At 45.4% G+C, this 11,961-nt stretch overlaps 2 protein-coding genes and 1 long non-coding RNA gene across 5 annotated transcripts in view; 1 reads left to right on the top strand and 2 right to left on the bottom strand.

The window, feature by feature from the left end:
- Positions 1 to 277: 277 nt before the first annotated feature.
- pofut1 (protein O-fucosyltransferase 1) lies at positions 278 to 3,844 on the bottom strand. The gene is made up of 7 exons (XM_058050861.2): positions 3,523 to 3,844; positions 3,273 to 3,394; positions 2,997 to 3,179; positions 2,108 to 2,220; positions 1,858 to 2,050; positions 1,545 to 1,787; positions 278 to 1,218 (listed from the first exon to the last, which is right to left on the bottom strand). Exons 1-7 carry the CDS (start codon positions 3,644 to 3,646, stop codon positions 979 to 981), a joined length of 1,218 nt encoding a protein of 405 aa, XP_057906844.2. The 5' UTR covers positions 3,647 to 3,844; the 3' UTR covers positions 278 to 978.
- A 3,789-nt stretch (positions 3,845 to 7,633) lies between these two features.
- The window catches only part of plagl2 (pleiomorphic adenoma gene-like 2), a 24,649-nt gene continuing 20,321 nt past the window's right edge, over positions 7,634 to 11,961 (top strand). Inside the window, exon 1 of one of the 3 annotated variants that reach the window (XM_058050859.2) lies at positions 7,634 to 7,789. The gene's annotated coding sequence lies outside the window, so the exon portion shown is untranslated. Of the gene's footprint in view, positions 7,910 to 11,961 lie in introns of all 3 variants that reach the window. The other 2 variants (XM_058050858.2, XM_058050854.2) reach the window with 2 other exon arrangements.
- The window catches only part of LOC131138165 (uncharacterized), a 27,115-nt gene continuing 26,308 nt past the window's right edge, over positions 11,155 to 11,961 (bottom strand). The window contains exon 4 of the long non-coding RNA XR_013629812.1: positions 11,155 to 11,531. This is a non-coding gene — a long non-coding RNA (uncharacterized LOC131138165). The remainder of the gene's footprint in view (positions 11,532 to 11,961) is intronic.

The following is an 11,961-nucleotide window of genomic DNA, read 5'->3' as shown; positions in this document are numbered from 1 at the left end:
TCTTTAAGGCTGGCCCTTTAAGGCTGGCCCTTTAAGGCTGGCCCTTTAAGCTGGCCCCTTAAGGCTGGCCCTTTAAGCTGGCCCTCTAAGGCTGGCCCTTTAAGCTGGCCATCTAAGGCTGGCCCTTTAAGGCTGGCCCTTTAAGGCTGGCCCTTTAAGGCTGGCCCTTTAAGGCTGGCCCTCTAAGGCTGGCCTTTTAAGCTGGCCCTTTAAGCTGGCCCTTTAAGGCTGGCCCTTTAAGCTGGTCCCACTGTCTTTGTTGACTGAAATGATCCACAGACAACAAGGGAAAGAAGAAAAATAAGTCTTAATCATCATCACAATTAGTACACAAAACCTGGGAGCCCTGAGCGTCGTCAACATGCTTGGTTGACACCAGACTTGCATGGCCTCCTGTTATTGCACAAGCGCCGCCCATAGAGTGTCACAGTACACTTTCCCAGACAGAAATGACTGAACACAGCAGCTCGGATTTTGGAATAAACCTTTTGGGATCTACCTGGAACCTGCCTCCAGTGACTCATTTGGACTTTATTTGGATTTTATTTGGCTTGCAACACTTAAAATGTTCACCTGCTGAGAAACTTTTGAGACTTCACTTTGGACTTGGGTTTTCTTAAAGAAAAACTTTTGGTTTCTACTAAAAGAAACTTTAACCCGAACTTTAGTTCCTTTACGTCCCACGTACCTTTTTGTATTATATTCTTGTAAAGTTACTTTTTTCTCTAAATATTACAACTTTGACTTTTCCATTGAACATAACGACCATTTTTGTGTGACAAGGCAAAATACTGAGATATTTTCTTTGCTCTAAAACATCTTTACTGCAAAATTGTAAAACCATCAGCACTGCCCTGGGATTTAAAACTGGTCCCAACTTCCTGGTGGAAAAATACTCTATTTGTGTGCCAAGGGAGGTCACATGACCCTGCAGAGAGCTAGTCCTTCACTTCCTCCCAAAGAAACAGTTATAAATGATTACAGATCAGATTTGCTGAGTCGTCGTGTGTCCTGCTGCCATCCCTCGTTTGATGAAGTGTGGGTGGCGCTCCTGGTTTGGTCCATCCCAAAGAAAGAGGACGGAAGGTGACGGACGTCTCTCTCTCGCTTCACAAAGGCAGAAAAGGACGACACGCAGTTCCCGATGAAGTGGTCGGCCTGCGCCAGGATGTAGAGGTCCGTCTGGGCCCAGTCAGGATGCAGGCTCACCACTTTCACCTGCTCACATACACACACACGCACCACCACTGAGTACACACAACTTTTTTTGACTAGAAATATTACAACCAGAAAAATATTTATTGAGTATTATAAAGTGTGAAAAGGAGTTAGCCCGCCTTAAAATGTAATCGCCATCTAGCATTGTGGAAAAGGCTATAAAGCCATTTGTAAAGGTTTGGGACTCCAGCCAACTGCAGTGAGAGCCATGACCCACAAATGGCAAAAACATGGAACATGACAGAAACGTTTGACAGTGTATAAAATGACAAATGAATATAGAGGACATATGAATGATTGGAGAGCGTACGAATTGACTTCCACACCTTGCCCTGAAAGAGTGAGTTGATATCGCGGCTGTGGGACTCGGAGTCAGTAGCTATGTAGACAGAGCGAGCTGAGGTCTTCTTCACCCACATCTTGACAGCCCGCAGGATCTCAGGCAGGTCGGGCAGACACATGGTGGTGGTGAGGGGCAGCGCCCTCTGGCGGCTGTAGCCCACACACTGGGGGGAGGCCATGAAGTGGGGGCCCGCGTCGCCGCTTTTTAGCAATCGGCACGCATTTTGCTGTCAGAAGAAGGGGCAACGTCAAGGTGATGATTCAGTGCGCCAACGCTCCTGTCCGCCCACATCTCACCCAGTCGCTGCCAATCCTCAGGTGAAGTCCAACATAGGGTCGGGTCAGGAGGGCGGCGATGCGCTCCTGGCCCTCCTGCGCCATCCTGTCCGACCACACCACGTACCGCTGCAGGCCCACGTGATCCTCCAGCACCGGGAACTGGGCCGGTGCGCCGGGCATGGCCAGGACCGGGTGCTCGGTGGCGGGGAACCTGACCCAAATAATCGGTGAGCGCTTTGTCCAAATGAATCAAAGGATTGCTCCTCACCTTGTCATCCACTGCTGCTGGTGGAGACTGCTGAAGGAAATTCCACTGAACAGAACCGATTCATCAAATTCCACGCCCACATAGTCCCAGAATGGACCGAACGGGTTCCCATCCTGAAAGAAGGCCAAGCATCATTACACACTACGTGTCATGTGGTGCCTGCACCACCAGAGGGCAGCATTTCATCACCCATCAGATGATGCTCCACACTAATGCAGCACAGTACTCCTGTCTCCTCCTCGACCAGCACTTTTTGCAGTAGATCCTTAGACAGTGCTCCTGTCTAATAGATGATCCTTAAAAAAGAGGCACACTCCTGTCGAATAAAGGATCTTTGACTCAGGGTTTTGTTTGTTTTGTTTTGTTTCCTTCATAAAACAAACCCACCATATCAGCGGATCTTTAGCTAGATGATTTGGATTAGCATTTTTTCCAGTAGATCCTTAAAAAAAGCTGACTAGTGCTTTTGCAGCACATTCCTAAAACGGCACTCCAACAGAAGATCTTTGACTTGAATTTCTGCAGTGCAGCCCTAAAAACAGAGGGGCGCTGCTGTCTAATAGAGGATCTTTGAACAGCATTTTACAGTAGGTTCTTAACCAGCAGTGCACTCCTGTATAATAGCTGATCTTTGACCGGAAAGCAGCTCAATAGAGGGCTGTCACATACAGGATCTTTCACGCCCATATTTCTAGTAGGTCCTTGACGAGCATAAACATATACTATATTTGCAGATATGATCCGTATGGTGAAGTCGGCATTTCAACATACGCGATTCCAACATAAGAGTCATAGAAAGAAAGACAAAAGTGAAGTGAGGAAGCGGATCATTTCATTGAATGGTGCTGGTCTCCAAAATGACGTCAGAGTTCTCTCGGATCACCATTACCTTCATGGGACAGGACCGTTTGTCGGCGCTCCGCTGGGCAGCCGCCTCAAAGCAGTAGGCCGTCCTGCGTCCTCTCGGCCAGTGCTTGTCCGCCAACTCCCGCATGAAGTCCTCCAACGCCACCACGCGATGGTAGGCCGCCAAGGCCTCCAGCTGGAAGAAGTCCCTGTAGGGCACGTGCACCTGCATGAACAACACGGAAGACCACGCTGGGTGGGAGCGTCACGCGCAGACCCGCATGTGGACTGGCCAAGTGAGCGGGGAAGCAAAACTTACATTCGTGTAAGGGGGGGTGTTGTGGCGGTACACAATCCACGGAGGGACGGCCAGGGTTCGGTTTAACATCTTGGCGAAGGCCAGGGAACCCAGGAAGTGGTCTGCCTGGTTCCCAAAGCGACCTGAGCAGAGAAATGGGTGTGTTCGCGGCAAATAAAGTGCGTCCCTCACTTTGCCACCCAATTCCTAGCAACGGCTTAATTAGTTACAACTTAAACGCAAGCTAATGTCGAACAAAAGTTTTTGTTACCCATGCAAGGACAGTACAAGACGTAGCCGTTTTCATCCCACTTGAGGGCTCCTGCAGCGGTCCCTAAACAAAGTAAGTAAATGAACGTCAACGTTTGCAGCGCTAGGTTCTCCCTGGTCGCCATTGTGGTTCAAAACACATCCCGGCATGCAACGCGCGGTCTTGTGACTCTGGCGTTTAGTGGTGCCGTGAAGCGGGTTAGAACGCCTGCTGCCACCTGGAGGGCTGGAAGCGTATTGCAGCAGACATAATAAGGCTTTTTTCATAGCTCGTGATACAATGTTATTTTTTATGACACGTAGCAATCTCTTTAGAAATTAATAAATAAATACATTATTCCAAAATAAAACAAAAATATTATATTAGTGTAAATTTTAACCATCCATTTACTATGCCCTAGTAATATAATTTGCATAACATAACAACATTTTTTTCGTGATTGTAATTTTGTTAAAATATTTTAACTTACAATATAAAGTGTTCAAGCCAAAAATCAGTATCAGTATCAGATCAAAAGATCCACTGTGGCGACTCCGTAATCAGGCAAAAGCATGTATCGTATACTGTTTTTGTACAAAATTTGTAATGTGTATGATACACACACACACACACACACAAGCACAATAAAGAATACAAACATAAAATGTGGGTGAACTTCCTCCCAAAATACTACACACAAAATGCTTGGAAAATTACGTTATTTTTAAAAGTCGTAATTTTATGAAAAACAAACAAAAGAAGTTTACATTTTTTGAAAAACAGGTTGGAGGAAAAAATATATTCTCAGAATAACGTCATAACATAACCAGAGGAAAGTTTAATAAAACTTAACAAAAATGGTTTCATGAGAATAATGCCAAAATGTCAGATAAAAAAATCCAACGACAAAAAAAGAAATAACATCAGAATATTAGGAGGAATAAAAAAATGTAATTTATAAGAAGAGAATTGTAATATTTTGAAAATGTACAAAAAAGTTGAGATGCAGTTTTTTGCAAGTTGAGAGTTTTTGTTTTCTCTCTCTCTCTCTCTTTCTCTCTCTCTGTGATGCTGGGCAGCTGGCTGGCTGTTGTTTGCCTGCTTTCCTACAAGCCCTCCTCCCCCACCCCCGGAGCACACACACTGTTTTTCATTGTTGCCGATGACAGCCGCGATAACAATACGCACCAGTGCCATAACTCAGCACGGGACCCGGCGGTGGGCGATGGAAATGTTTTCACTCGCATTTCAGCTGTCTTATCTTCATTTTTAATATATTTCATATTGTATATATTTTTAAAATATAGTGTAATGCCGTAACTCTAACCCACCTTAACCACGGCAGGAGGTTGCCTACAGCCATATCTGCTAATGTTAATATTACCCGACCAACACTTCAGCGTTTTTTGTGTATTTTTCTTAGGGTTAGTTAGCTACTTTGGTAGCCCCCACACCCAGCGACTACAGGAAACTGCAGTTAATTGGATCAGTAGATGGCTAACGAAATAGCACTGATGGTAATATGACAACGACATAACAGCAGGTGGCATCCTGGGCAGGCAGTCAGATCCGACCTTCCAATCTTCCGCCCATCCATCCTTATCAACCTGCGGCAGAACCCCGACAGCAGCTGATAGTCGGCAATGGCGGGACTGAGATAGCTGACAGGCTAGCTGACAGGCTAGCTGGCAAGCTAGCGGGCACGCTAGCTTGCTAAGCCGTATTTCCAACCTGCGCAAGACTTGCAGTGTTTCCTCAAGTCTGGGAGTGCTGACCAGTATTTAGATGTAATAATGTCATTTTATTACAACATATTTTGGTATTTACTTTTTTATTTTCTATATACATTTATACTTTTGCAAAATTGTTTACAGGGCTGCACGGCAGTGGTGGTTAGCGCGCAGGCCTCAGAGCTAGGAGTTTGAGTTTGATTCCACCCTCGCTGTGCGGCGTTTGAATGTTCTCCCTGTGCATTTGTGGGTTTTCTCCGGGTACTCCGGTTTCCTGCCCCATTCCAAAAACATGCTAGGTTAATTAGCCACTCCAAATTGTCCATAGGTATGAATGTGAGTGTGAATGGTTGTTTGTCTATATGTGCCCTGGGATTGGCTGGCCACCAGTCCAGGGTGTACCCCGCCTCTCGCCCAAAGACAGCTGGGATAGGCTCCAGCACCCCCCGCTACCCTCGTGAGGATAAGCGGTAGAAAATGAATGAATGAATAATAAATGATACCACAGTGCCTGCATGGTAGGCCGCATCAGTGGTTAGCATGTAGGCCACAGTCAGTGTATGGGGAAGACCTGGGTTCGAGTCTCCACTTGGGCATGTCTCTGAGGAGCTTGCATGTTCTCCCTGTGTTGGCGTGGCTTTTCTCAGGTAGCATAAAAACTTGGATTAAAAGGCTGGCAATTAAGTTTTTAGCACAGGAATTGTTTTATGTATGTTGTCATGCTTTATATAATATTATTTGATTATATCATTTATACACTATAGCAGGGCCGTTGACAGCTTTGGCTGGGCCCGGGGAAAAAAGTGTGTGAGAGTGGGCCCCCGCCCCCTCACCACACACGCACACACACCGCCATCATGTCTACATGGGCTGATTTCCAAGAAAATAAGGTGTAATTAACAAGATGCAGCGTTCCACTGGCTTTGGAGTCCAGCTCGGTGCAGCTCGGCATAGCGAGCCTGAAACATCAGGATATGATCTCGAGCTCATGTGCATATTCTTGGGTTCAATGAGAAATCTGCAACAGAGTTATTAAACCGCTATGTTTATGACATAATTGAAAACCCTGTGCATTTCAGTGTTCACTCTCGGGTTAGGGTGTGGCCATGAATGGCGTGTCGCGCATGCCGTTACATTACGGAGATGGGTAGAAAACGTTTGCTCAGCTGCCCCACTGCCTTCACCACCTGCTTTTTTTTAATATCTATACAGCGAGCCAATGAGGCTCTTGGCTTCTTCATCTCTTTTTCTCTTTTCTTGTGCATGTTGGCAAACGGTCTTGCGCGCTTATTGAAAAGTGTCGTGTTTTTTTACGCCTAAAAAATGCATTTGTGCATTAGAGGTTGTAGGGGAATCTTGACTCTATTTTACCAAAACAATAAAGGCAAAAGAACCAAATATGATATGGCACATTTTCTCCCCCTAATCAACACGTTTTGAAATTAAACTGGGCCCCCCCCTCATGCCTTTGTCCCCCCCTGTCAACGGCCCTGCTCTATAGTATAACACCAGAAAGGAAGAGAACAAAAACAGCCACACTGATGTGATGAAAAACCTAAAAAGTAGGATTTCAAAGAAAAGCAAAGTTTTTATTGTTTATCTTTATTTGTTATTGTTTTTATGAAAGCAGAAGTTGACAAAAACAACGCAGGTAAGGTGGTCGCGCTTTGGGGGCGTGGCCTAGACGGCAAAATGCCTCTGGTGCGTTCAGTTGCAGTCGGAAATGATAGAACCCCGGAAACATGACTCCCGCCACGAAAGACATTTTAAAAATGACTTCATTAGACAAAGTTAGCAAGTCGCGAGCTAATGACTGCACCGAGTACTCTTTGCAATTTACGGAGAATTTGAGAGGACCCTGAAGGCACCACCGTTGATTCGCCCACCCCCCTTGGCTGCACAAACATGCCCCCTCCCTGAGCTGTGTGTGTGTGTGGGGGGGGGCGGGGGGGGCTGCCAGGAGGAAACCACTTCATGTGCCCTGGAAGTCATTCTTTTTTTTCTTCACCCAAGAAAATGTACTCCCATATATTTCATTTGTGTGTATTTACAGAATGTTTGTAAACACATTTCTTGTTTTCTTGTCATGGTTTCATTTTGTACATATAAAAAGGAAAATAATTCATTTGTTTAAAAATGTAATATGTATGTGTTCGTTCCCCAGTGCTATTTTGGACATATTAAAAGGTATAATATCTTTTATAATATATAATTCTTGTTTAGCTGAAGGCCAAACTTGATTTAAAAAAAGACGATATAATAATGTCACTTTTTTCTGGTGCAACATCTATTAATGATTGAGTAGTAATTGAAATAAGCACGAATGGATATATTGTCTAAATAGGGATTTAAATGTCTAAAATGGGATTTAGTTAAAAGAATGTTTGTGACATTTTCTACATATGGCAAAGAAAAACAAAGGCCCAAAAGTGAGTGAAGGTGTGATGACGTCACGGCCCCACAACGCTTACCGCCCATAACTGTGCTGCAGCCTGAGTAGAAACACTCTCCCTCCCAGGCCACAAATATCTGCTTGGTTCCTGCAAACATCTTCCAAAGTACGAGCAAAGGAGCCACCAACAAGACGTCGAAGGGTTTGTGTGGATTTCGTCTTGCTTTTTTCAGCGGGGGGGGGCTCCATGTGAAAGTTGAACTCATGCGGCGCTGGAAACTTTTTGGTGGGTAAACGAGTTTTTTTCTGCGTGTGTGTGTGTGTGTGTGTGTGTGTGTGTGTGTGTGTCGTGTTTGCTGTGCGTGTTTGGAACACTTTTACGCAACTTTTGACGTCGACGTGCGCGACGCTGGCTGAGCTATGTGTGACTTGTTGTGGCCGAAGAAGCGCCATCGGGGCTCTTTGCGTCATGTTTTTGCGTCTTTTCCGTGTGGTCGGTCGGTCGGTGCGGACATTTAACAGCCGTGGTCGACTTCTGAGTTGCCGTGGGTTCTTGTAGCGGTGGTGCTTTTAAAAAAGAAATGTAAGTAGTGTGTGTGTTTTGGTGGTAAAAAAAAATAAACCTGGAATGAAACAAGTTGCTTGATGGTGCGTTCAAGTGTCACGTGAAGCGTGGGGATGTGTTCACTGCACGTTTGAAACGGGCCGGATGGCTCGTGTGTGATGTTTGGTGCTCCTCGGATGTTTTTGGCCTTTACGTTCGGCGCGCATGCGCGTGTGCTTTTCCTGGGAAGCAGTAAATCACATCGGACAAGTGAAAGTGTGTGTTGTATAACATCTTGACCTCCAACTGCTATCTCTTACATTTCTTACACATCCATACAATATTCCATATCACATCAATATTTCACTACTGGCTGGGAAACCAGACTCCTTGGGAAATAGTCAGTTCTAGGGTCAAACCGTGGCCGCCGTAAAAGCTTCATGAGGTGTGCAGGCAATGCTGTAAGTCACATTTGAATATTTTTGACTGTTGGAGGCATCTGGACTAGATGCCCGAGCCACCTCAACTGGCTCCTGTCCATGTGAAGGAGAAGCGGTTCTACTCTGAGCCCCTCTGGGATGACCGCGCTCCTCTCTTAGGGTGAGTCCAGCTACCCTACGGAGGAAAGTCATTGCTTGTATACGTCATTTACTTCTTTGGGTCACAACCCAAAGCTCATGACCATAGGTGGGGGGGGGGGCCTTCCGGCTCAGCTATCTTTTCACCATAACGGTCTGGTAAAACCTCACGCTCCCACCTTCCTTTACTCGTGAACAAGACCCCGAGATACTTGAACTCCCCCACCTGGGCAGGACCACGTTCCCAACCCGAAGGGACCTCTCCACCCTTTTCCGACCGGGAACCATGGCCTCTGATTTGGAGGTGCTGAGTCTCATCCCAGAAGCTTCACACTCCGATGCAAACCGTCAAAGCCTGAAGACGCCATCAGGACCACATGGTCCGCAAATAGCAGAGATGAGATCCTAAGACCCTAGGAGCGTACTACCTCAATGCCTTGGCTGTGCCTAGACATTCTGACAAAGGGCAGCCTTGGCAGAGGCCAACGTTCACCGGGAACAGGCTGGACTTCCTGCTAGCAATGCCAACCAAGCTCCTGCTCCGGTTGTACCAGGTCCCAATGGCGCATCGTAGCACGCCACCAATCCCGTACTTCCGGAGCAACCCCCCAAAGGATGCCGCTAGGGACACGTTCAAATGCCTTTTTCCAAGTCCACAAAGCGCATGGAGACCGGTTGGGCAAACTCCCATGCACCCTCCAGCACCCTCGCGAGGGTCGAGTGCTGGTCCAGTGTTCCGGGACGAAAACCACATTGAAGTTCCTGTAGCAGAGGTTCCACCAACGGTGGTACCTTTCTCTCCAGCACCCTGGACTAGACCTTCTCAGGGAGGCTGAGGAGTGTGATCCCCCTAAGGTTGGAACACACCCTCCGGTCACCCTTCTTAAAGAGGGGGACCTCCACCCCGGTCTGCCAGACCAAAGGTACTCCCTCAACATCCAGAGCCTTGAGGAATTCTGGGCAAACTCGTCCACCCCCTGTCCGCATATGTGTCCTCTGGCTCTGCTTGCCCTATGAAAATGGATTCAAATGCTACTATGCTAATGGTAACATAATGTCATAACCAACTTTAACATGCTAAGACCTAGCATGATCGTGTTTAAGTATGTGTCTACGTATGGAAACCGATGCGAAGGCTACTGTGCTAATGTTAACATGCTAGCAATGCTGACATCAGCATGCTAAATCCTAGCTATGATTGTGCTGAGTGTTTGTTAAGTGTGCCTACCTATGAAAACAGCTGGAAATGCTGCAATGCTAATGTTAGCACCTAGCACAGCTAGCATAACAATGGTGTTAATATAAGTGACTACCTCTGAAAATGTCTAATAATGCTAACATGCTAACAAGAGTAAATAAAAAAAGTCACTTTTTAACATTCTTAACCACTGCTTATAATAGTTTGATTACAAATGGTTTGTTCCAGGGTCAAACCGTGGCCATCCTGAAAACTTTAAGTGTACAGGCAATGTTTTTAAAAAGTAAGCCCTTTTTTAACTTCCTTGCCTGTCAAGTGTAAATATAAGCTCACCCCCATCATGAAGAATGAAAAGGGTAAAAGCTTTTATGATGGCTACAGCTTGACCCTGACGTTTGACACGGAATCACTAATACGTTTGCAGTTTTCCTCATTTTTTACACTGCGCCTAGAAATTCTGTCCATGAAAACTTCCCCACTGGGACGAGCCGAGGTAGTTAACCAGCCACACTGGTTACGATTAGCCTGACCACCCGAGCTAGCTACACTGTCTGCTTGTGATTAGCCTGACCACCCGAGCTAGCTACACTGTCTGCTACCACCATTGTGACATTATTTGCATTATATTCTGAATATTTCCCCCTAATATTCAAACTTTATATTCATCACATTCTGACCTTATTCCCATAATATCATAACTTTGTTCCCATAATATTTGGACTTTATTACCAATGTAGCCCAACCTTATTCCCATTATATCCTGACTTTATTTCCATTATAGTCTGACTTTTACCCCCATAATATTCTGACTTTATTACCAATGTGTTTGGACTTTATTCCTGTAAGATTCTGACTTTATTCCCATTATATTATGACTTTATTCCCATAATACTATGACTTTGCCCCCCCACCTAATTTTGCTTGTTTCTCATAATATTACAGCATTCATTCATTCTTTTTCTACCGCTTATCCTCGTGGGGGGAGGGGGGGCTATCCCAACTGTCTTCGGGCGGGGTCCACCCTGGACTGGTGGCCAGCCAATCACAGGGCACATATAGACAAACAACCATTCACACTCACATTCATACCTATGGACAATTTGGAGTGGCTAATTATATTACAACTTCAAAAAGATATTTATTCTTTAATATTTAAACTCTGTTTTACTTAAAGGTTATTATTTTCCCTCATAATATTACAGGATTATTCTGGTTCTCCGTTTTTCTCTTTTTATTTGGACTTTATCCAGGAAAAATGTCCCGCTCTTGAAGTTGGACAATGAATCTTCTTCTGGCTTCATGCATTCATGCCTGGTGTTGCTGGTGCGCCCCCTGGTGGCGGGGGGGTGCAAGGGAGCTCTTTTGGAGTTTTGTCACTTTGATGTCCCCTGCGTGTTTGTGTGCTATTGAGCTTTTGGGGTGGGGGTGGGGGTGGGGGCTGACTGATTTCCATGAGAAAGGAGCGTGAGTTGTGCAGGAGGAAAGAGAGGACGGCCCTCCGTGGGGACAAATGGCAGTTAATAAGCAGCGAAGAATCGGAAAACCTCCTGTTTTTTTCTTTGTACTTGCTCACCTTCTGCAGGCCGCCCTGGAAGAACAAGGAGGAGGAGGAGGGTGACGAGCGGGAGGGAGGGGGCGGGATTGGGGGTGGTGGGGTGTGTGTGAGGACAACGGGTTCATGTGAGAATGTTTTTTGTTTTTTTGCTTTTTCACTCAAGGCTGCGGGAGAATCGTTGTTGCCTTCTTTCTACCACTGTCTTATTGTACCTCCCCCAAGGAACAATTGATTATTTTTCATCATAATAACATCTGTGTTGCCTATTTTAGGATTTATTGGATATTACATTACTTACTGTATGGTATAGATTATATTTCATATACCTATACTCGTCTATTAATGGGCAATTGGAGTCTTTAAAAAAAAAAGAAAAAATACAAAATATAACAATTAATTTAGAATAATAAAGCTGTAATTTATAATAATTCATTTTTGTTGAGTTATTTTCACATCGATTCAC

The sequence above is a fragment of the Doryrhamphus excisus genome, linkage group LG15, assembly GCF_037039965.1.
Source record: "Doryrhamphus excisus strain RoL-2023G ecotype Guam linkage group LG15, RoL_Dexc_Guam_v1.1, whole genome shotgun sequence".
In the NCBI taxonomy this organism is placed as follows: Eukaryota; Metazoa; Chordata; class Actinopteri; order Syngnathiformes; family Syngnathidae; genus Doryrhamphus; species Doryrhamphus excisus.
Note: the sequence above shows the minus strand (reverse complement) of the source record. Positions and strands in the feature narration are given on the sequence as shown.

Bases quoted from the DNA above. Each gene is read 5' to 3' on its own strand.
- pofut1 (XM_058050861.2), bottom strand. From the start codon at position 3,646: ATGGCGACCAGGGAGAACCTAGCGCTGCAAACGTTGACGTTCATTTAC. The intron at 3,395-3,522 runs GTAACAAAAACT...TTCTCTGCTCAG, and splicing joins CTTGTACTGTCCTTGCATGG to GTCGCTTTGGGAACCAGGCA. The intron at 1,219-1,544 runs GTGTGGAAGTCA...GTATGTGAGCAG, and splicing joins ACTCACTCTTTCAGGGCAAG to GTGAAAGTGGTGAGCCTGCA.